Source organism: Bufo bufo, chromosome 1 (assembly GCF_905171765.1).
Source record: "Bufo bufo chromosome 1, aBufBuf1.1, whole genome shotgun sequence".
NCBI classification, from domain to species: domain Eukaryota; kingdom Metazoa; phylum Chordata; class Amphibia; order Anura; family Bufonidae; genus Bufo; species Bufo bufo.
In genome coordinates, this window is record NC_053389.1 from 5,258,863 (window position 1) to 5,284,375 (window position 25,513).

Below are 25,513 nucleotides of genomic sequence, written 5' to 3' on the forward strand. Positions count from 1 at the left end.
ACTACTTACCTCACTACATCCACAGCCGCCCCTCTGTCCAGGCTACTACTTACCTCACTACATCCACACCCGCCCCTCTGTCCAGGCTTCTACACCCCTCACTACATCCACAGCCGCCCCTCTGTCCAGGCTACTACTTACCTCACTACATCCACAGTCGCCCCTCTGTCCAGGTTTCTACGTACCTCACTACATCCACAGTCGCCCCTCTGTCCAGGCTTCTACGTACCTCACTACATCCACAGCCGCCCCTCTGTTCAGGCTTCTACTCACCTCACTACATCTACAGCCGCCCCTCTGTCTAGGCTTCTACACCCCTCACTACATCCACAGCCGCCCCTCTGTCCAGGCTACTACTTACCTCACTACATCCACAGCCGCCCCTCTGTCCAGACTACTACTTACCTCACTACATCCACAGCCGCCCCTCTGTCCAGACTACTACTTACCTCACTACATCCACAGCCGCCCCTCTGTCCAGGCTTCTACTCACCTCACTACATCTACAGCCGCCCCTCTGTCCAGACTACTACTCACCTCACTACATCCACAGCCGCCCCTCTGTCCAGGCTTCTACACCCCTCACTACATCCACAGCCGCCCCTCTGTCCAGGCTACTACTTACCTCACTACATCCACAGCCGCCCCTCTGTCCAGACTACTACTTACCTCACTACATCCACAGCCGCCCCTCTGTCCAGACTACTACTTACCTCAATACATCCACAGCCGCCCCTCTGTCCAGGCTTCTACTCACCTCACTACATCTACAGCCGCCCCTCTGTCCAGACTACTACTCACCTCACTACATCCACAGCCGCCCCTCTGTCCAGGCTTCTACACCCCTCACTACATCCACAGCCGCCCCTCTGTCCAGGCTACTACTTACCTCACTACATCCACAGCCGCCCCTCTGTCCAGGCTACTACTTACCTCACTACATCCACAGCTGCCCCTCTGTCCAGGCTACTACTTACCTCAATACATCCACAGTCGCCCCTCTGTCCAGGTTTCTACGTACCTCACTACATCCACAGTCGCCCCTCTGTCCAGGCTTCGACGTACCTCACTACATCCACAGACACCCCTCTGTCCAGGCTTCTACTCACCTCACTACATCCACAGCCGCCCCTCTGTCCAGGCTACTATTTACCTCACTATATCCACAGCCGTCCCTCTGTCCAGGCTTCTACTCACCTCACTACATCCACAGCCGCCCTCTGTCCAGGCTACTACTCACCTCACTACACCCACAGCCGCCCCTCTGTCCAGGCTTCTACACCCCTCACTACATCCACAGCCGCCCCTCTGTCCAGGCTACTACTTACCTCACTACATCCACAGCTGCCCCTCTGTCCAGGCTACTACTTACCTCAATACATCCACAGTCGCCCCTCTGTCCAGGTTTCTACTTACCTCACTACATCCACAGTCGCCCCTCTGTCCAGGCTTCTACGTACTTCACTACATCCACAGCCACCCCTCTGTCCAGGCTTCTACTCACCTCACTAAGTCCACAGCCGCCCCTCTGTCCAGGCTACTATTTACCTCACTATATCCACAGCCGCCCCTCTGTCCAAGCTTCTACTCACCTCACTACATCCACAGCCGCCCCCCTGTCCAGGCTTTTACTCACCCCACTACATCCACAGCCGCCCCTCTGTCCAGGCTTCTACACCCCTCACTACATCCACAGCCGCCCCTCGGTCCAGGCTACTACTCACCTCACTACATCCACAGCCGCCCCTCTGTCCAGGCTTCTACTCACCTCACTACTTCCACAGCCGCCCCTCTTTCCAGGCTTCTACTCACCTCACTACATCCACAGCCGCCCCTCTGTCCAGGCTTCTACTCACCTCACTACATCCACAGCCGCCCCTCTGTCCAGGCTACTATTTACCTCACTATATCCACAGCCGCCCCTCTGTCCATGCTTCTACTCACCTCACTACATCCACAGCCGCCCCTCTGTCCAGGCTTCAACTCACCTCATTACATCCACAGCTGCTTCTACTTACCTCACTACATCCACAGCCGCCCCTCTGTCCAGGCTTCTACTCACCTCACTACATCCACAGTCGCCCCTCTGTCCAGGCTTCTACACCCCTCACTACATCCACTGCCGCCCCTCTGTCCAGGCTTCTACACCCCTCACTACATACACAGCTGCCCGCTGTCCAGGCTTCTACTCACCTCAATGCATCCACAGCCGCCCCTCTGTCCAGGCTTCTACACCCCTCCCTACATCCACAGCCGCCCCTCTTTCCAGGCTTCTACACCCCTCACTACATCCACTGCGGCCCCTCTGTCCAGGCTTCTACACCTCTCACTACATCCACAGCCGCCCCTCTTTCCAGGCTTCTACTCACCTCACTACATCCACAGCCGCCCCTCTTTCCAGGCTTCTACTCACCTCACTACATCCACAGCCGCCTCTCTGTCCAGGCTTCTACTTACCTCACTACATCCACAGCTGCCCCTCTGTGCAGGCTTCTACTTACCTTACTACATCCACAGCCGCCCCTCTTTCCAGGCTTCTACTCACCTCACTACATCCACAGCCACCCCTCTTTCCAGGCTTCTACACCCCTCACTACATCCACTGCCGCCCATCTGTCTAGGCTTCTACACCCCTCACTACATCCACAGCCGCCCCCTGTCCAGGCTTCTACTTACCTCACTACAACCACAGCTGCCCCTCTGTCCAGGCTTCTACTTACCTCACTACATCCACAGCTGCCCCTCTGTCCAGGTTTCTACTCCCCTCAGTTAGTTTGACAGCTTCTGTCCTTAGTAAAACAATGTTGGTTATCACTTATTATATTATTGACAGTTACATAATCCTATGTCGTCCCGTATGTCATTCCCACTATGGATGTTAAGCTTACTGGTCTATAATTTCCTGGTGAAGACCTTGCACCCTTTTTTCAAAATGGTCACCACATTCTCTTATGATTCAGTAATAACCTGTTAGATCTCGTTGATGATCCTTCGTTGATGGGGAGCTAGAAAATGTTCTGTAGAGAATAAGGGTGGACCTCAGATTCACCTTCTTTAATAGGTCTATGGACACCCACTGCAACCCTGACTGAAATCAATCCATGGCACGCTGTATCATAGGGCACATCCTATAACGTGGCACCATGAGCTGTGACTGTCTTCTGTAAATCGCTTAGATCCCAGATGATGCAATGTTAGGTTCCTGTTTCTGAGTCACATTAAACCTCTCTTCATGAGTGAAGTCTTCTTCCACCAAGTAACTCTCAGGCTATTGGCATTCAGTGCTGGGTACAACCACCTGCCTCCATTACACGTCTGTGCCGGGGGCCCGGTCTACCCTCCACCACTTCCCTGCTTGTGCTATCTTAATTACTGTATTTGATGGGGACATTGATGCGCCATCAACCCAGATGGTCGAAAAAAGTTCCCAGTAAGGGTGGCCATCTGCCAGAAAGCAATTAAATCTGTCTGAAAGGGAAGAAGCGGTGAAAAGAATGAATAAGCGTCTCTAACAGAAAATAACAATCGGCCCCTCACCTCCACCAAAAAACAAAAATCTCAGAAATGGAATAAATTTTAGCTTCTTCTCAACTTTACAAGAACACAAAGATGAAGAACTTGTGTCAACTGAGTGGAAAGACGATTCTGAGATTCCTGGGTCAGTTCAATGTAATGAGGTTGTCCCCGACAGCTCATTGTTATGTCCAAGCCCTTAAGGGGGCGTTTTCCATGAAGCTGTGCACATATCCTGGTCTCATGTCTGATGGAAGGAGTCTACAGTTGTCACAGTGTAGGCATAATGAAGCACACGTCACACGAAGAACCTTTACCTATGGCAACAGTACTGGTTAGAGCGCGATTCCGTATGACTTATCGGGGTATGTGGTCATCATGGTGGGTCCTCAACCTGGAACTCCCCTGTATGACCTGGAGCTGCTAACAAAAAAGCGCCTCTCATTTAGGTGGGCCCAGCCGTCCACGTGACAACTATCCATCGGAATGGCCGGCGTGTAATATTATAGATCCCCTGCATGGACGTGTAGGCCCACTGCATGGACTTGTATGGCCTACTGCATGGACGCGTATGGTCCACTGCATGGACGTGTATGGCCTACTGCATGGAAGTGTATGGCCCACTGCATGGATGTGTATGGCCTACTGCGTGGACGTGCATGGCCTACTGCGTGGACGTGCATGGCCTACTGCGTGGACGTGCATGGCCTACGGGATGGACGTGTATGGCCTACGGCATGGAAGTGTATGGCCCACTGCATGGATGTGTATGGCCTACTGCGTGGACGTGCATGGCCTACTGCGTGGACGTGCATGGCCTACTGCGTGGACGTGTATGGCCTACAGCATGGACGTGTATGGCCTACGGCATGGTCGTGTATGGCCTACTGCGTGGACGTGTATGGCCTACGGGATGGACGTGTATGGCCTACTGCGTGGACGTGTATGGCCTACAGCATGGACGTGTATGGCCTACGGCATGGTCGTGTATGGCCTACTGCGTGGACGTGTAGGCCCACTGCATGGACGTGTAGGCCCACTGCATGGACGTGTATAGCCCGCTGCAGCTTTCCCCAGAAATGGCAGCCAATAGTGATGACATAAACCGTGCATCGATGGCACCAAATCTCAGCCATAACCAAACAAAACTTTTTGAAATGTATATGAATATTTTTGTATAAGCGACGAGACTCTGGAATGATTTGTCCATGGGACACGTAAGGTAGCTATAATCAGATATGTCGCTCGAAGATCATGTGCCCCAGTATGTAATGAGCACCACCTTCTATGATAATATTGGGGTCCTCTTAGGAGATAGAGGGACCATTGGGCCCCGGAACAGCAGGAGCCCAGCCAAGTGGATGTAATAGCTGAGATGAGGGAAACCTCTGATTCCAGCCATTCATCCCCTAAGATGTTGTGGTCAATACTGACTGCGGCATCTAAGTGCCCCCCTAATACTGCAGTACGACAGGGCACTGGCACAAGTATAATGAGCCATAGAATAAAGTTAATGCATTATTAACATGGCATAGAAAAAAAAAATGGTGGGGGATTTGCGTCCCCTCCCTCAAAACAATTATTGAGATTATAAAGACCACAAGATGGTACAAAAAAATGTACAAATCATTCTGCAAAAACCTGTGCGCAATGACCGCACTGGCGGAAAATTTAGACGTTCTGGCTCCCGCCATGTTTTTATTGTACAAAAGTTTAAAAAAAAACGAAAATATATATATATCTACAGATCAGGTATGGCCTCGTTCATACAGACCCCGAGCACAAAGCTGACCGCAAGGTAAAGTGGGCGAAAAAGGAAAAAAAAATTGCAGAAATTGTGTATTTTGGATCCACCCTACCAACCCCCCAAAAATGAATAAAAGCTAATCAGTACCAGACCCCATAATGCTGCCACCACAGGGAGGTTAGAAAGTCCAGAGCAGGTCGGACCTGAAGGGGTTAACACTATGGCCCGGCTTCTGATTTAGGCTACATGCACACAAACATTGTTTGTTCCGTGTCCGTTAGGTTGTTTTTGTTTTTTGCGAATAGGATGCAGACCCATTCATTTCAATGAGTCCGCCAAAAAATGCGGACAGCACTCTGTGTGCTGTCCGCATCAGTGTGTCCGTTCCGCAGCCCCGCAGAAAAAATAGAACATGTCCTATTCTTGTCCGTTTTAGGCATTGTTACAATGGATCCGCAAAAAACAACAACGGATGGCATACGGATGCAATCTGCAATTTGCGGACAGCAAAACACATACGGTGGTGTGTAGCATTGTGCGGTATTTTCTCCGTGATCGGATCACTCTTCATTCAGAATGCATTAGGATAAAACTGATCCGTTTTTTTCCGGTATTGAGCCCCTAGGACGGAACTCAGTGCCGGAAAAGAATAATGCTAGTGTGAAAGTGCCCTATATTCGCTGATTTTCCGTCCTGATTTTTAGAAATCCTGAACCTGCACAATGGGCCCAGCAGAGGGAGCACGAGCTCCGCGCACACTGCAGCTGCGGAGGATGTGGCCTCTCGGCAGGGTGATGGCGACCTGACTGGAAAGCTCCACGGCCCATTCATCACCAGCGGGGCAGTAATCTGTGTGCGTCCAGGTGCATGATGGGAGGGCAGCATTGCAGGAGACCCGGCTGTAGCATCGGCATTACCGCCACACACAGACGGCGCCCCGACCCCCATCACAGAGTCACAGCACAGCAGCCGACCCCCGCGGGGTCCTGCCAATCGACCAGACAGATGTACATCAGAATTAGAGGGATGTCTGGGCAATTACATGAACCCCGAGGAGCTGCTTCGTGATTGACAATGCAAATGCAGTCAGTGTTAACCCCCTGTGCGCCACACATCTGCTCCGAGTGCACGAAATGCATCCAAAATGAGCAAACGTGAAATCTGGGACCAGTCCTCCTCAGGACAGAGGCTGGAGGTCCTTGGGGTGCAGCTGCTCCCAGCAGAGTCATCCTGGGGGGTACACGACGGAGGGCTGGGGGCAGGCTGGCACCCCCTCCCATATCCTGTCAGCTCCATGTCTTTCTCTGAAAGCTTTGGTCCCACGTGTGGGTTGTACAGGAGACCAGTGGCAGAGCACCATGTCCCAGCCTGCGCTCCGAGGTGTAAGGAGCCAGAAGTCTAAGGGGCCCTCCTGTACCCCTGTGTGCCTCGCTTCATCACAGGCTGCAATATGGAGATAACACAGCGCCATCTGGAGGCGCATGGACAGCGGGACTCACGTACGGTATGTGCTGGAATATTGGGGGGCGTCTCCCCTGAGGTGACGTGAATCTTAACGGAAACCATCCACCCAAGTCGTGCACAACCCCAAGCCCCAAAATTATATCTAAAACTTAACCGCTTGCCGCCACTGTAATGCCGATAGGCGTCCGGGCGGCAGCGCTCTCAGGTCTCAGCAACGCCTATTGGTGTCATCTCGTGTGAACCGAGATTTCGCGTGAACGCACGTGCGCATGCGCGCGCATTCACAGCGGCGCGCAGCTCTGAAGTTAAACTACAGCCTGCCAGCGCTGATCATTCGCTGGCAGGCTGCAGATGTTTAAAAAATCTCATCAGAAAGGTATATTAGACGCTGTTTTGATAACAGCGTCTGATATACCTGCTACCTGCTCCTCTGGTGGTCCCCTTCTGCTTGGATCGACCACCAGAGGACACAGGTAGCTCAGTAAGTAGCACCAAGCACCACTACACTACACCCCCCCCCCCCGTCACTTATTAACCCCTGATCACCCCATATAGACTGCCTGATCACCCCGCTGTCTTTGATCACCCCCCATGTAAGGCTCCATTCAGACGTCCGTATGTGTTTCGCGGATTTGCGGATCTGCGGATACGCAAAAAACAGACACCGGCAATGTGCTTTCCGCATTTTGCGGAGCTGCACATTGCCAGAACTATATAGAAAATGCCTTTTCTTGTCCGCAATTGCGGACAAGAATAGGACATGTTCTATATTTTTGCGGAACGGAAGTGCAGACCCGGAAGTGCAGATCCGCAATTCCAAATCCGAGCGGGACAAAGTCTGTCCCCATAGAAAAGAATGGGTCCGCAATTCCGTTCCGCAAAATGCGGAACAGAATTGCGGACGTGTGAATGGGGCCTAAGGGTCCCTTATCACCGCCAGGTAGTTAGCTACTTGTTAGGTAGTTAGCGCCCGATGCACCGCAGTCACTGCGTCATCGCTGTCGCTAATCAGCACTAGTACTATATAGTATCTGTAAGTGATCAATACTGATCGCAATCAGATCTATATCAGTACATTAGGGTCACCTTAGGCTCTACAAAAAACGCAGTGTTCGCCCGATCAGCCCTGATCTTGTGCGCACACTTGCGTTCAGTCCGCCCCACCGCAGTGACAGAAATGTTTTTCTTCTGATCACTGCAAAAACACCGTAAAATCGCTGCGGCGTTATAAAGATCACTTTTGAGCTTTTTGGATCTTTATTAGCGATCGCAGCTTTACTTCGCAAGCACTCCTTTTTACTAGGCAGGTTTGCTCTTTTTCCTGGGTAGTCTCAGAGGAATACCCCCTAAATGTAGTTACAGTAGGTGAACCCGATTTTGTGTCAATCTCGCCGTATTTCTCGGCGAGATTGAGCACATACGAGCCCCATCGCGGGAGCCAGCGCCGAGCTGGCTTGCCGCGATGGAGAGCAAGCGCGTCATAGAAGAGGCGGGAGATCCGACTTGGATTCCCGCCAATTCTACACGTGTGCGGCGTTTGTTATGAATCCTGAGGGGGAAGTCCCCGCCGGATTTTAAATAAAAATCCGGCCTGGGTCCCGCCCTCAGGAGCATACCGGGCCCTTAGGTCTGTTATGGGTTGTAAGGAGAGCCCCCCCTACGCCGAAAAAAACGGCGTAGGGGGTCCCCCTACAATCCATACCAGACCCGTATCCAAAGCACGCTACCCGGCCAGCCAGGAAGGGAGTGGGGACGAGCGAGCGCCCCCCCCCCCTCCTGAGCCGTACCAGGCTGCATGCCCTCAACATGGGGGGTTGGGTGCTCTGGGGCAGGGGGCGCACTGCGGCCCCCCCACCTCAGAGCACCCTGTCCCCATGTTGATGAGGACAGGGCCCCTTCCCGACAACCCTGGCCGTTGGTTGTCGGGGTATGCGGGCGGGAGGCTTAACGGAATCTGGGAGCCCCCTTTAATAAGGGGGGCCCCCAGATACCGGCCCCCCACCCTAAGTGAATGAGTATGGGGTACATCGTACCCCTACCCATTCACCTGCAAGAAAAGTGGTAAAAACACAAATAAACCACACAGTGTATTAAAATATTTTATTTTTCTGCTCCGGAGGCCGCCCCCTGTCTTCTTTATTAGCTCTTTTACCAGGGGGGGCTCTTCTTCTTCCGATATCCCGACGGGTCTTCTCCGCTATCCGGGGGGGGTCTTCTCAACTCTCCGGGGTTCTCCTTCTGTCTTCTCCTTCTGTCTTGTTGTCTCCTTCTGTCTTCTGTCTCCGGGGGGGGCTCTTCTTCTTCCGATATCCCGACGGGTCTTCTCCGCTATCCGGGGGGGTCTTCTCAACTCTCCGGGGTTCTCCTTCTGTCTTCTCCTTCTGTTCTTCTGTCTTCTCCTTCCTTCTTGTTGTCTCGGCGCACCCCGGTTCTTCGTCTCGCGAGACTCGGCGCACCCCGATTCTTCTCTCTGTTGTTGACTCGGCGCACCCCGGTTCTTCATCTCGCGAGACTCGGCGCACCCCGATTCTTCTCTCTGTTGTTGACTCGGCGCACCCCGGTTCTTCATCTCGCGAGAATCGGGGTGCGCCGAGTCTCGCGAGACGAAGAACCGGGGTGCGCCGAGTCAACAACAGAGAGAAGAATCGGGGTGCGCCGAGTCTCGCGAGACGAAGAACCGGGGTGCGCCGAGACAACAAGAAGGAAGGAGAAGACAGAAGAACAGAAGGAGAAGACAGAAGGAGAACCCCGAAGAGTTGAGAAGACCCCCCCGGATAGCGGAGAAGACCCGTCGGGATATCGGAAGAAGAAGAGCCCCCCCCGGAGACAGAAGACAGAAGGAGACAACAAGACAGAAGGAGAAGACAGAAGGAGAACCCCGGAGAGTTGAGAAGACCCCCCCGGATAGCGGAGAAGACCCGTCGGGATATCGGAAGAAGAAGAGCCCCCCCCGGAGACAGAAGACAGAAGGAGACAACAAGACAGAAGGAGAAGACAGAAGGAGAACCCCGGAGAGTTGAGAAGGCCCCCCCCGGATAGCGGAGAAGACCCGTCGGGATATCGGAAGAAGAAGAGCCCCCCCTGGTAAAAGAGCTAATAAAGAAGACAGGGGGCGGCCTCCGGAGCAGAAAAATAAAATATTTTAATACACTGTGTGGTTTATTTGTGTTTTTACCACTTTTCTTGCAGGTGAATGGGTAGGGGTACGATGTACCCCATACTCATTCACTTAGGGTGGGGGGCCGGTATCTGGGGGCCCCCCTTATTAAAGGGGGCTCCCAGATTCCGTTAAGCCTCCCGCCCGCATACCCCGACAACCAACGGCCAGGGTTGTCGGGAAGGGGCCCTGTCCTCATCAACATGGGGACAGGGTGCTCTGAGGTGGGGGGGCCGCAGTGCGCCCCCTGCCCCAGAGCACCCAACCCCCCATGTTGAGGGCATGCAGCCTGGTACGGCTCAGGAGGGGGGGGGGGGCGCTCGCTCGTCCCCACTCCCTTCCTGGCTGGCCGGGGAGCGTGCTTTGGATACGGGTCTGGTATGGATTGTAGGGGGACCCCCTACGCCGTTTTTTTCGGCGTAGGGGGGGCTCTCCTTACAACCCATAACAGACCTAAGGGCCCGGTATGCTCCTGAGGGCGGGACCCAGGCCGGATTTTTATTTAAAATCCGGCGGGGACTTCCCCCTCAGGATTCATAACAAACGCCGCACACGTGTAGAATTGGCGGGAATCCAAGTCGGATCTCCCGCCTCTTCTATGACGCGCTTGCTGGGATGTGCTGTCGCTATCCCAGTGAGTGCGAGATCTCGGCACCACGTCGCCGAGTATCAGCGCGACGCTGTCGTGCTGAAAACACAATGTCACAAACACCTACTGTAGCCCAAAATGTAAAAAAAAGGGGTATTCCGCTGAAGAGTACTTTTAGGATTTCACAGGGCATTTTTACGCATTTGGATTCCAAACTACTTCTCACACATTTGGGCCCCTAAAATACCAGGGCAGTATAAATACCACACAAGTGACCCCATTTTGGAAAGAAGACACCCCAAGGTATTCACTGAGGGGCATAGTGAGTCCGTGGGAGATTTATTTATTTTTTGCCAGAAGTTAGCAGAAATGGAAACTTTATTTTTTATTTTTTTCCTCAGAAAGTGTCATTTTCCGCTAACTTGTGAAAAAAAATGAAATCATACATGAACTCACCATGCCCCTCCGCGAATACTTTGGGGTGTCTTCTTTCTAAAATGGGGTCATTTGGGGGGTGTTTATACTATCCTGGCATTCTAGCTCCTCAGGAAACATGACATGTGCTCAGAAAGTCAGAGCTGCTTCAAAATGCGGAAATTCACATTTTTGTACCATAGTTTGTAAACGCTATAACTTTTGCGCAAACCAATATATATACACTTATTGGATTTTTTTTTATCAAAGACATGTAGCACAATAAATTCTGACAAAAACTTATATTTGAACAATTTTACCAGAAAAAGTTAAAAATACACTTTTTTCGAGAAAATTGCGGTCTATTTTGATTAATATCAGAAAAACAAAAAATCTCAGCAGCAATCAAATACCACCAAAAGAAAGCTGTATTTGTGAGAAGAAAAAGAGGTAAAATTTATTTGGGTGCCAAGTTGCATGACCGAGCAATAAACCATTAAAGTTGTGGAGTGCCGATTTGTAAAAAAAGGGCCTGGTCACTAAAGGGGTATAAACCTGTGGTCCTTAAGTGGTTAAAGGGGCACTCCTGCCACCAAATGCAGAACCCGTGGCCCCCCTCCAAACACATCCTGGTAAGTATCATATAGGGTGGTGGTCAGACATGCTGCCATGATGGTCACAGCGGTTTAACCCCTTACTTTTTTCATCCAGAGAACACTGGTCTACTGGAGGTGACCTATGAAGTGCATGACCCCAGTACTGCCAGCCGGGCCACGCCTGCAGAGTCTCCTCGGACACATGGTAAAGTGCGGTTACAATGAGCAATTCTGCCAAAGGACAGACAGCTGGCACTCCTGGCACGGTGCCACGTTATCTCACCTAGCGGCATCCCAATGCCATAGCCCTTGGTATCGAGTAAGCCACCAATTTGGGTGAGGTTGCAGTTAAGCCTGCGGTGGTACTCGTTCATAGTGGACTCCAGCAGAAAGGCGTAGCGGGAGTTCAGCACCCGAGCGATCCCCTCTTCTGTGCTCTTGACAAACACACTTGGCTGCTTCGAGTTCATGTAATTCCACATGCGCTGGTACGTCTGGTACCTGGAGTTCTGCGGGCAAAGAAAATGGAGATTAGAAATATGTACGGGGAGACAGCACCAAGGAGGACGCTCGGAAGTAAGGGTAAGTTCACACTGGGCATATACACTATAACATGTACACTATAGAGGGCGGTCTACCGGGACATGTACACTATAGAGGGCTGTCTAGCAGGACATGTACACTACAGAGTGCGGTCTACCGGGACATGTACACTATAGGGTGCGATCTACCAGGAAATGTACACTATAGAGTGCGGTCTACAGGACATGTACACTATAGAGGGCGGTCTACTGGGACATGTACACTATAGAGGGCGGTCTACCGGGCCATGTACACTATAGAGTGCGGTCTACAGGACATGTACACTATAGAGGGCTGTCTAGCAGGACATGTACACTATAGAGGGCGGTCTTCCGGGACATGTACACTATAGAGGGCTGTCTAGCAGGACATGTACACTATAGAGTGCGGTCTACCGGGACATGTACACTATAGAGGGCGGTCTAGCAGGACATGTACACTAAAGAGGGCGGTCTACCGGGACATGTACACTATAGAGTGCGGTCTACTGGGACATGTAAACTATAGAGGGCTGTCTAGCAGGACATGTACACTATAGAGGGCGGTCTTCCAGGACATGTACACTATAGAGGGCGGTCTAGAGTAGCACCATGCGTCTCTACTTCTGGCCTCTCCATCTCTAGGGTTGTCATAGCCAGTCCGGTGGAGACCGCACTGATTTACAGTTTGCCCTTCACACTTAGGTTCATCGCTCCTCCTTACTTTACAGCGAGTGCGGACAAGATTACCCACCTGGAAGAAGGTCATGGTGGATCCACCATGAATGGTCCCATACTCAATGTTGGTCTGATCTGCCAGGTCATCAGCGGACTCTATCGGGACCTCCATCCTCTGCACTGTCAGGAAGGCAGCCAGGTTGGCGGTATAGGAAGAGATAATGATGAGGGTGAAGGCCCACCTGGAAGAGAGGCAACCAAATGACAGCAGCTGGAGAGGGGGCCTGAGATGTTAGAGCGGGGCCCGTGATAATGGAGCAGGGGCAAGTGATGCTGGAGCAGGGGGATGTCTACAAGGCTATGTACATGCCTGGGGTGGAGAATGGACCTAGGGGAAGCCAGCAATCAATGTGCTTCCAAAGGAGACCGTGGTCGGTGCACGTTGCGCTCCCCCACACTTACCAGACCCCGCTGACACATCTTGTAGACAGGGCCCGGGGCATGACTTCCGATCCCTGCTGCATAAACCCTCCGACAGGAAACCACAGGCTGTTCCCCAGGGTGTACTGGTTCTCCAGGATGTGGTGCCGTTCCCGCAGACACGGATGTGGGTTATACCATTCATAGGGGCTCAATCTGAGGGGAGAAGAGGCAGACGTGAGGGTGGCACACACTGGGACAGTCCGTATACACAGCCTGTAGAATGAGATCTGGGAGGCCTGCGGGCCCTGTGAGTACACAGCCTGTAGACTAAGAACCGGTAGTGGGCCCTGTCAGTACACAGCCTGTAGACTGAGAGCTGGTATCGGGCCCCATGTGTACACAGCATGTAGAATGAGAGCTGCGAGGCCTGTGGGCCCTGTGAGTACAAAGCCTGTCGACTGAGAGCCGGTAGTAAGTCCCGTCAGTACACAGCCTGTAGACTGAGAGCCGGTAGTAGGCCCCATCAGTACACAGCCTGTAGACTGAGAGCCGGTAGTGGGCCTGTGTGTACACAGCCTGTAACATAGAAACATAGAATGTGTCGGCAGATAAGAACCATTTGGCCCATCTAGTCTGCCCAATATACTGAGTACTATGGATAGCCCCTGGCCCTATCTTATATGAAGGATAGCCTTATGCCTATCCCATGCATGCTTAAACTCCCTCACAATATTTGCAGCTACCACTTCTGCAGGAAGGCTATTCCATGCATCCACTACTCTCTCAGTAAAGTAATACTTCCTGATATTACTGTTAACCCTTTGCCCCTCTAATCTAACACTATGTCCTCTTGTAGCAGTTTTTCTTCTTGTAAATCTTCTCTCCTCTTTTACCTTGTTGATTCCCTTTCTGTATTTAGCAGTTTCTCTCATCTCTCCTCTGTCTCGTCTTTCTTCCAAGCTCTACATGTTAAGGTACTTTCATCTTTCCTGGTAAGTTTTATCCTGCAATCCATGTACTAGTTTAGTAGCTCTTCTCTGAACTCTCTCCAAAGTATCAGTATCCTTCTGGAGATATGGTCTCCAGTACTGAGCACAATACTCCAGATGAGGTCTCACTAGTGCTCTGTAGAGCGGCATGAGCGCCCCCCTCTGTCTACTGGTAATGCCTCTCCCTATACACCCCAGCATTCTGCTAGCATCTCCTGCTGCTCTATGACATGGTCTGCCTACCTTTAAGTCTTCTGAAATAATGACCCCTAAATCCCTTTCCTCAGATACTGAGGTTAGGACTGTATCACTGATTGTATCACTCATTATTTTGCACTTATCCACATTCAATTTTAGTTGCCAGATTTCTGACCGTTCCTCTAGTTTTCCTAAGTCCTTTTCCATTTGGTGTATTCCTCCAGGAACATCAACCCTGTTACAAATCTTTGTGTCATCAGCAAAAAGACACACCTTACCATCGAGGCCTTCTGCAATTTCTCTGATAAAGATATTAAACAATATGGGTCCCAGAACAGATCCCTGAGGTACCCCACTGGTAACAAGACCATGGTCTGAATATACTCCATGGACTACAACCCTCTGTGGTCTGTCCCTCAGCCACTGCCTAATCCATTCAACAATATGGGAGTCCAAGCCCAAAGACTGCACTTTATTGATAAGCCTTCTGTGTGGGACAGTATCGAAAGCCTTACTGAAGTCTAGATAAGCGATGTCTACTGCACCTCCTCCATCTATTATTTTAGTCACCCAATCAAAAAAATCAATAAGATTAGTTTGACATGATCTCCTTGAAGTAAACCCATGCTGTTTTTCATCTTTCAATCCATGGGATTTTAGATGTTCTACAATCCTATCCTTAAGTATGGTTTCCATTAATTTCCCCACTATTGATGTCAGGCTTACTGGCCTATAGTTGCCCGATTCCTCCCTACTACCTTTCTTGTGAATCGGCACAACATTTGCTAATTTCCAATCTTCTGGGATGACTCCTGTTGCCAGTGATTGGTTAAATAAATCTGTTAATGGTTTTGCTAGTTCACCGCTGAGCTCTTTTAATAGCTTTGGGTGTATCCCATCAGGCCCCTGTGACTTATTTGTAGTAATTTTAGACAGCTGACTCAGAACCTCTTCCTCTGTAAAGACACATGCGTCAAAAGATTCATTAGTCTTCTTTCCTGAGGTCCTTTTCCTTCATTTTCCTTAGTAAAAACTGAGCAGAAGTATTCATTGAGGCAGTCAGCTAGTTCTTTATCTTCTTCCATATACCTTCCTTCTTTTGTTTTTAATTTGGTAATTGTTTTAGTTTCCTTTTTTCATTTATGTATCTGAAGAATGTCTTATCGCCTTTTTTCCCTGACTGAGCTAATTTCTCTTCTGCCTGTGCTTTGGAAGCTCTTATAACTTGTTTGGCCTCTCTCTGCCTAATCTTGTAAATTTCCCTGTCATCCTCGTTTTTTTTTTTTTTTTTTTTTTATAATTCCTAAATGCTATCTTTTTGTTTTTAATGATTTTGGCCACTTCTGCTGAGTACCACAGTGGTCTCTTCCTTTTTTTGCTTTTACTGACAAGCCTAATGCAATCTTCTGTTGCCTTCAATAGTGCCACTTTTAAGTAGTCCCATTTCTCCTGGACTCCAATGAAACTGTTCCAGTCTGATAGGGACTCGTATATCACTAATCTAATTTTAGAAAAGTCAGTTTTTCTAAAATCTAAAACTTTTGTTTTTGTGTGGTGTGACTCAGTCACTGTACTTATAGTAAACCACACTGACTGGTGATCACTAGATCCCAAGCTTTCCCCTACAGTAATATCAGATACCAAATTCCCATTTGTGAATACTAAATCTAAAATGGCCTCCTTCCGGGTTGGCTCCTCAACTGCTTGCTGTAGAGATAATCCCAGTAGGGAGTTTAGAATATCTGTACTCCTGGCAGAACTAGCTATTTTGGTTTTCCAGTTTACATCAGGAAGATTGAAGTCTCCCATAATGATAACTTCTCCCTTCAATGTCATTTTAGCTATTTCCTCAACTAGTAGATCATCTAATTCTTTGACTTGGCTAGGTGGTCTATATATCACACCTACACGAGTTACCTTATGATTATCAAGCTGCACGGTAACCCAAACTGACTCTAAATTGTTCTCGCTAACTTGTAGACTGAGAGCCGGCAGTGAGCTCCGTGAGTACACAGCCTGTAGACTGAGAGCCGGTAGTGGGCCCCGTCAGCACACAGCCTGTAGACTGAGAGCCGGTAGTGGGCCCCGTGTGTACACAGCCTGTAGATGGGGAGCTAAAATAACAATTCTGGACCATGCTTTGTGCCGTCCCTCTGTTATTCTTCCTGGAAATATCTGAATTCATTTAAGGCCTCATGCACACAACCGTTTTTTTTTACGGTCCGCAAAAAGGGGGTCCGTAGGTCCGTGATCCGTGACCGTTTTTTCGTCCGTGGGTCTTCCTTGATTTTTGGAGGATCCACGGACATGAAAAAAAAGTCGTTTTGGTGTCCGCCTGGCCGTGCGGAGCCAAACGGATCCGTCCTGAATTACAATGCAAGTCAATGGGGACGGATCCGTTTGACGTTGACACAATATGGTCCCCTATTGACTTTCAATGTAAAGTCAGGAGTCCCTTTTATGCCATCGGATCGGAGTTTTCTCCAATCCGATGGTATATTTAACTTGAAGCGTCCCCATCACCATGGGAACGCCTCTATGTTAGAATATACTGTCGGATGTGAGTTAGATCGTGAAACTCAAATCCGACAGTATATTCTAACACAGAGGCGTTCCCATGGTGATGGGGACGCTTCAGGTTTGAATATACTAAAAGAACTGTGTACATGACTGCCCCCTGCTGCCTGGCAGGTGCTGCCAGGCAGCAGGGGGCAGACCCCTCCCCCCATTTTTTAACTCATTGGTGGCCAGTGCGGCCGGCCCCCCTCCCCCCCTGTAGTTAACTCTTTGTTGTCCAGTGCGGCCGGCCCCCCCTCCCTCCCCTGTAGTTAACTCATTGGTGGCCAGTTGGCCCCCCTCCCTCCCCTGTAGTTAACTCTTTGTTGTCCAGTGCGGCCGGCCCCCTCTCCCCCCCTGTAGTTAACTCTTTGTTGTCCAGTGCGGCCGGCCCCCCTCCCTCCCCTGTAGTTAACTCATTGGTGGCCAGTTGGCCCCCCCTCCCTCCCCTGTAGTTAACTCTTTGTTGTCCAGTGCGGCCGGCCTCCGATCGGTACTCTCCGCTGCCACCAATGATAGGGGGGGAGATTTTAATTAGGAGGGGGAGGGAGGGGGGAGGGCCCACTGGCCACCAACGAGTTAACTACAGGGGAGGGAGGGGGAGCCGGCCGCACTGGACAAAAAAGAGTTAACTACAGGGGATGGAAGGGGGGCCCGCTGGCCACCAACGAGTTAACTACAGGGCCGCACTGGACAACAAAGAGTTAACTACAGGGGAGGGAAGGGGGGCCCGCTGACCACCAACGAGTTAACTACAGGGGAGGGAGGGGGGGCGGCCGCACTGGACAACAAAGAGTTAACTACAGGGGAGGGAAGGGGGGCCCACTGGCCACCAACGAGTTAACTACAGGGGAGGAAGGGGGGGCCGGCCGCACTGGACAACAAAGAGTTAACTACAGGGGAGGGCGGGGGGCCCACTGGCCACCGACGAGTTAACTACAGGGTAGAGAGGGGGGCCAGCCGCACTGGACAACAAAGAGTTAACTACAGGGGAGGGAGGGGGGCCCACTGGCCACCAATGTGTTAACTACAGGGGGGGGGCCTGCCCCCTGCTGCCCCCTGCTGCCTGGCAGCACCTGCCAGGCAGCAGGGGGCAGTCATATACACAGTTCTTTTAGTATATTCTAACCTGAAGCGTCCCCATCACTATGGGAACGCCTCTGTGTTAGAATATACTGTCGGATCTGAGTTTTCACGAAGTGAAAACTCAGCTCTGAAAAAGCTTTTATGCAGACGGATCTTCGGATCCGTCTGTATGAAAGTAACCTACGGCCACGGATCACGGACACGGATGCCAATCTTGTGTGCATCCGTGTTCTTTCACGGACCCATTGACTTGAATGGGTCCGTGAACTGTTGTCCGTCAAAAAAATAGGACAGGTCCTATTTTTTTGACGGACAGGATACACGGATCACGGTCTCGGCTGCAAAACGGTGCATTTTCCGATTTTTCCACGGACCCATTGAAAGTCAATGGGTCCGCGAAAAAAACGGAAAACGGCACAACGGCCACGGATGCACACAACGGTCGTGTGCATGAGGCCTAAGGGTGTTAGTATTCCTCTCCTATGAGACACGTCCCTAAACACTCTGTCAAATCAGTCCTGACAGACTATGTAGGGACACGCTGTATTGACAGGAGGCACAACAGGGGAACCCTAAAATGCCCATCCTGACACAATCAGCACTGACTGGACAGTGTCAACGGTGTCTGTGAAAGTAGGAAAGATAACACCCAGTTCTCAATGTATGTGTGTTTTGCAGGAGGAAATACAGAGGAACGGCACAACACTGAGGTCCAGGATGCACCAGAAAAGTTAGGAGAGAGCGGCCGGGTCCTCGGCGGTGTGACTGGGGTTCTTATAGCCATCATACAGATCGCTGTCTCGCACACAGCGCTGCTCTTGACCACGGCTGGTACTGCAGCATCCAGTGGAATGGCCAGCGCGGTAATACCGGATGTGGTGAAGGAGGCGGTTCACCTCATGTGTGCACAGATGGCGGCGGTCCCGTCACCAGGGCCATTTACTAAATAAAACCCTCCCGGAGAGGAGCGGCGCTCTCAGGGTGAACGCTCCGCTGCTGACCGTGAACACGCGTGTCTATATCATGTTGTCTAATGTACAAAGAAGACGCACCAAAGCCGCACCACCTACCTGCAAGTGTTCATAGAAAACAATGTAACGGAGACTTACGTCAACTCCAGGAGCGTCTGGAGGGGAATAGCACGCGGCAGCGCCCACAAAGGAACCGTGAAGCTACGTTTTGGGGGAACCCGCCCCTTTTCTCAATAATGCTTGTGCTGTGTCGCAGAAAAGTCGTGCAACATTTCTTTATAATAATAGTCAATGGCGCCGCAGCGCGACATGTCACATGCAGTGAGACACCATTGACTGTCATCACGAAAAAGGTTGAGTGACACGTGTTGCAGTGTAGTACGTCCCAGCAATTAACGTCGCCGTGTACCCCTCGCATAGATAGCAGCTACCTTTAAAGGCTCATGAACACAAATGTATTTTTTTTCCGTGTCCGTTCCGGGTTTTTTTGCGGACCGTATGCGGAACCATTCATTTTTTAATGGGTCCACAAAAAAACTGAAGTTACTCTGTGTGCATTCCGTTTCCGTAAGTCCATTCCACAAAATAATAGAACATGTCCTATTATTGTCCGCATTACGGACAAGGATAGGACTGTTCTATTAGGGGCCGGCTGTTCCGTTCCGCAAAATACGGAATGCACACGGACATCATCTGTATTTTTTGCGGATCGCAAAATATATACGGTTGTGTGCATGAGCCCTAACTCTACATTTTCCATAACATAAATTAAATAACATTAAAATCGCAACATTCATTCAGGACCTTTGGACAATCCAAGGTGTCCTATTCCGTTTTTGCGGACATGAATAGTAATTTGTATCATGGAGAAGGAGGTTTCAATCCGCAAAAGGCGGACCACAAAATGGACACGGTCGTCTGAATGAGCTCTTGAAGTGGATGGTGCTGGAAGAGATGTGGAGCAGTGACGGCCGACACACTGAAACGAAGCTTCTGCAAAAAGACACCTTGAATCGTCTAAGTCTAAAAGGGACTGAACGAATGTTTCGATTTAAATGTATTTTTGTGACCTTAAAAGGGGTTTCCCATCACAGACAATGGGGGCATATTGCTAGGATATGCCCCCATTGTCTGATAGGAGCGGGTCCCAGACCCACACCTACAAGGAGAACCGAGCGGAGAGAGCTGAGGCTGGAGGACCGAGTGCTGGGAGCGCACAGCGCATGCGCGGCCCCTGCTCCCATTCATTTCTATGAGGCAGTCGGAAATAGTCAAGCCAGCACTCGGCTATTGTCGGCAGCCCCATTGAAATGAATGGAGGGCGGCTGCGCATGCGCCCTCCATTCATCTCCCCACTCAGTTTTATTTTATTGTGAAGCAAATAACAAATAGGACAAAATAACAGAAAAGGTCAATGTGCAGAACTATTCACCCCCTACAGTCAGTACTCTGTGGAGCCCCTTTTGCAGCAATCACAGCTCCAGGTCGCTCTGGATAAGTCTCTATGAGCAGTCGCCACATCTGACCGCTGGGATTGTTGCCCATTCCTCCTTGCAGAACGGCTCCGGCTCCTTCAGGTTGGATGTTTGCACTTGTGAACAGCAATCTTTACGTCTGACCACAGATCTTCTAGTGGACTGAGATCTGGGCTGTGACTCGGCCGTTCCAACACATTTACATGTTTCCCCTTAAACCCCTCAGGTGTTGCTTCAGCCGTGTGTTTGGGGTCATTGTCCTGCTGGAAGGTGAGCCTCCGTCCTGGCCTCAGATCACGCACAGAGTGGGACAGGATCTGGTCAAGGATATCCCTGTGTTTAGCACCGTCCATCTTTCCCTCAGCTCTGACCAGTTTCCCAGTCCCCCCAGTATGATGCTGCCACCACCATGTCTCACTGTGGGGTTGGTGTTCTTTGGGTGATGAGATGTGTTGGGTTTGCTCCAGACATGGCGTTTTCTTTGATGGCCACAAAGTTCAATGTTAGTCTCCTCAGACCAGAGCCCTTTCCTCCGTACATTTTGGGGTCTCCCACATGTCTTTTCACAAACTCACAACGCGCCTTTCTGTTTTTTGCTGAAAGTAATGGCTTCTTCCGGCCGCTCTGCCATAAAGCCCAACTCTATGGAGCGTGCGGCTTATTGTCGTCCTCTGTACAGATCCTCCAGTCTCTGCTGTGGAACTCTGCAGCTCCTCCAGGGTCACCTGAGGTCTCTGTGCTGCCTCTCTGATTAATGCCCTCCTTGCCCGGTCCTTGGTTTTGGTGGGCGGCCGTCTCTTGGCAGGTTTGCTGTTGTGCCATGTTCTTTCCATTTGGTTATGATAGTTATGATGGTGCTCCTGGGGATCATCACAGATTTGGATATTTTTTATAACCTAACCCTGACTTGTACTTCTCCACAACATTGTCCCTTCCTTGTTTGGAGAGTTCCTCGGTCTTCATGGCAGTGTTTGGTTAGTGATGCCTCTTGCTTAGGTGTTGCAGCCTCTGGGGCTGTCACGAGACGCCGGGGCGCTCGCTCTCCTCAGCGCCGCCGGCGTCCCATTTCTGCGCAGGAGCGAGGATGCGCACTGCGTCCTCGTCTCCTTGGTGATAGGGGGCGGGACGGACCGACCGCGCACGGCTCCTCTGCGCGGCCGACATCCTCAGTTTCCTGGGGAGGTCTGAGCCCAGAGTTGGGCACTTGGTGCTCAGCTGTTCTTCCTAGTGCGGGTCATGTGGCACTGGCCACGTCACATGACCCCAGCTAGCCATTATTTAACAGGCAGCCTGCTGGCCACAGGTTGCCTGTTAATTTAGGGTCCTGGCAATTGTTGGATACCTATGTACTTACCTGATCCTGTTCCCTGACGATCCTTTGCCTGCTCCTCCTGTACTGCGCATCCCTCCTGGTATTCTGACCTCGGCTTCCACTTCACTATTCTTTATGGACTCCTGTTGTACTTCACTACTCTCCTGGTATTTATGACCCCAACTTCTCCTGACCATTCTTTGCTTATCCCTCTGTTCTACGCTGCTCTCTTGGTATTGACCCAGTCCGTTCACTATCCATTATTTGTCTTGTCTGTCCTTCCTGCACGTATCCTAAGTTAGGGACTGCCGTCCAGTTGTCCCCTGTCATCAGGACTCGGAAGGCAAGTAGACAGGGCCAGGGGTAAGGGTGGAGCGCAGTGGTCACTATCCTCCCCCTGTGTGTGTGTGTACGCGACCGTTACAGGGGCCTTTCAAAAAAAGGTGTGTATATGTAATGACAGATCATGTGACACTTAGATTGCACACAGGTGACATCATGTCACTAATTATGTGACTTCTGAAGGTAATTGGTTGCACCAGAGCTTTTTATGGGCTTCCTAGCAAAGGGTGTGATTACATACGCACAGGACAATTTTCTGTTTTCTTTTTCTAAATATTAGTTTTATTTTTATATTTTTATCATTTCACTTCACCAACTTAGACTATTGTGTTCTGATCCATCACATAGAATTCTTATTAACAAAACATCGAACTTAAGGCTGTAATGTAAGAAAACACGAAAAAAGTCAAGGGGGGGGGTGAATACTTTTGCAAGGCACTGTACGTTCATGGAAAATCAAGGGTTAAAGGTAAGTGCTCTGTAAAGTCTGAGTAGCACAGCATTAGCATGCTTGGGGCGGGGTTCCCCCGAAACGTAGCTTCATGGGCGCTGCTGTGTGCCAATTCTCCTCGTACGCCGCGGCACCTGGGACCGGTCCTGGAGTTGACATTGTTTTCTATGAAGTGAAGACTCGCAGGTAGGTGGCTGCGGTTTTAATGTGTCTTCTTTGTGCATTGGACAGTTAGAGAGTCATCCAACTCTCAGGAGGAGTCCCGGCGGTAAGAGTTATAGCTCATGCTGGAGTCCTGAGACACAGAGCTGTCACAGCGGCGGTATGCACGTACGACATCTGTCACACAAGCTGGAAACTGCCAGCAAGCTGCTGTTGACTGTGATGTCAGTAGTGCACTGGAGCACCGCAGCGATCAGCGCACCCAGCATTCCCAACTGGGAGATGGAGAAATGGGGGGTTGAACCGGAACCTTCGCTGTCCTGAGCGGGTGCACCAGACTGGAAAAACAGCGCTAACATTATCCGTCATCAGCCTGCCTACTGATGGTTTCCTAAACACAGGAGGATAAAGAGTAAAAATGTCATTAAGGACACAATATAAATCTGCTGAATGGCAGAGCCGATGATAGGCGCCTCCAGCTGTTTACGACGGAACGCGCCTCCGACGCCTCGATTGCTTATAATGAATTTTCTAAAAATCTCAAGATGTAAACTCCAAAACGAAGAACTGCGACACGTAAAGGTAAATCAGAGCCCCGGGCGTCGCCACCTGACAAGATTTAATTTAACAGAAACAAATCGGAATAGGTCAAAAATATTGTAAATCTAAACAAAAACGTCCATAAACTTGAGCCAATTTATTCTTATCTCCCCAAAAAAAAAACTCCCCCCCCCCCCCGAAAAGTCCAAATCCATCAGCAAGAGATGTCAAGTCTGAACAATGCAAATAGAGTCAAAATACTGTCTCCTAAAGAGCTGTAATCACCTAGAGGTAGACCACGGTACTGCTCCCGGGGCCTGGGGACAGGGCGACAGCACTGAGCTGCTCTACCTGCAGCCACCACTAGAGGGAGCTCACTACATACAGATTATACAGCCACCACTAGAGAGAGCTCACTACATACAGATTATACAGTCACCACTAGGGGGAGCTCACTATATACAGGTTATACAGCCACCACTAGAGGGCGCTCACTACATACAGATTATACAGCCACCACTAGAGGGCGCTCACTACATACAGATTATACAGCCACCACTAGAGAGAGCTCACTACATACAGACTATACAGTCACCACTAGAGAGAGCTCACTACATACAGATTATATACAGCCACCACTAGGGGGAGCTCACTACATACAGATTATACAGCCAGCACTAGAGAGAGCTCACTACATACAGATTATACAGTCACCACTAGGGGGAGCTCACTATATACAGGTTATACAGCCACCACTAGAGGGCGCTTACTACATACAGATTATACAGCCACCACTAGAGGGAGCTCACTACATACAGATTATACAGCCACCACTAGAGAGAGCTCACTACATACAGATTATACAGTCACCACTAGGGGGAGCTCACTATATACAGGTTATACAGCCACCACTAGAGGGCGCTCACTACATACAGATTATACAGCCACCACTAGAGGGCACTCACTACATACAGATTATACAGCCACCACTAGAGGGACCTCACTACATACAGATTATACAGCCACCACTAGAGGGAGCTCACTACATACAGATTATACAGCCACCACTAGAGAGAGCTCACTACATACAGATTATACAGTCACCACTAGGGGGAGCTCACTATATACAGGTTATACAGCCACCACTAGAGGGCGCTCACTACATACAGATTATACAGCCACCACTAGAGGGCGCTCACTACATACAGATTATACAGCCACCACTAGAGAGAGCTCACTACATACAGATTATACAGTCACCACTACAGGGAGCTCACTATATACAGATTATACAGCCACCACTAGAGGGAGCTCACTACATATAGATTATACAGCCACCACTAGAGGGAGCTCACTATATACAGATTATACAGCCACCACTAGAGAGAGCTCACTACATACATATTATACAGCCAACACTAGAGGAAGCTCGCTACATACAGATTATACAGTCACCACCAGAGGGAGCTCACTGCAAACAGATCATACAGCCACCACTAGAGGGAGTTCACTACATACAGATTATACAGCCACCACTAGAGAGAGCTCATTACATACAGATTATACAGCCACCACTAGAAGGAGCTCACAACATACAGATTATACAGCCACCACTAGAGCTCACTATATACAGATCATACAGCCACCACTAGAGGGAGCTCACTACATACAGATTATACAGCCACCACTAGAGAGAGCTCATTACATACAGATTATACAGCCACCACTAGAAGGAGCTCACAACATACAGATTATACAGCCACCACTAGAGCTCACTATATACAGATCATACAGCCACCACTAGAAGGAGCTCACTACATACAGATTATACAGCCACCACTAGAGGGAGCTCACTACATACAGATTATACAGCCACCACTAGAGGGAGCTCACTATATACAGATTATACAGCCACCACTAAAGAGAGCTCACTACATACATATTATACAGCCAACACTAGAGGAAGCTCGCTACATACAGATTATACAGTCACCACCAGAGGGAGCTCACTGCAAACAGATCATACAGCCACCACTAGAGGGAGCTCACTACATACAGATTATACAGCCACCACTAGAGAGAGCTCATTACATACAGATTATACAGCCACCACTAGAAGGAGCTCACAATATTCAGATTATACAGCCACCACTAGAGCTCACTATATACAGATCATACAGCCACCACTAGAAGGAGCTCACTACATACAGATTATACAGCCACCACTACAGGGAGCTCACTACATACAGATTATACAGTCACCAGTAGAAGGAGATCACTACATACATAT

The 25,513-nt window shown here is 50.2% G+C and overlaps 1 protein-coding gene across 1 annotated transcript in view; it reads right to left on the reverse strand.

Moving 5' to 3' along the window:
* Nucleotides 1-25,513, reverse strand: part of GRIK5 (glutamate ionotropic receptor kainate type subunit 5) — a 162,781-nt gene that overhangs the window by 14,435 nt on the left and 122,833 nt on the right. Inside the window, exons 15-17 of the mRNA XM_040415679.1 lie at nt 13,181-13,354; nt 12,795-12,960; nt 11,764-11,989 (exon numbers count right to left, since the gene is read on the reverse strand). Of these exons, the coding sequence (XP_040271613.1) occupies nt 11,764-11,989; nt 12,795-12,960; nt 13,181-13,354 (566 nt within the window). The remainder of the gene's footprint in view (nt 1-11,763; nt 11,990-12,794; nt 12,961-13,180; nt 13,355-25,513) is intronic.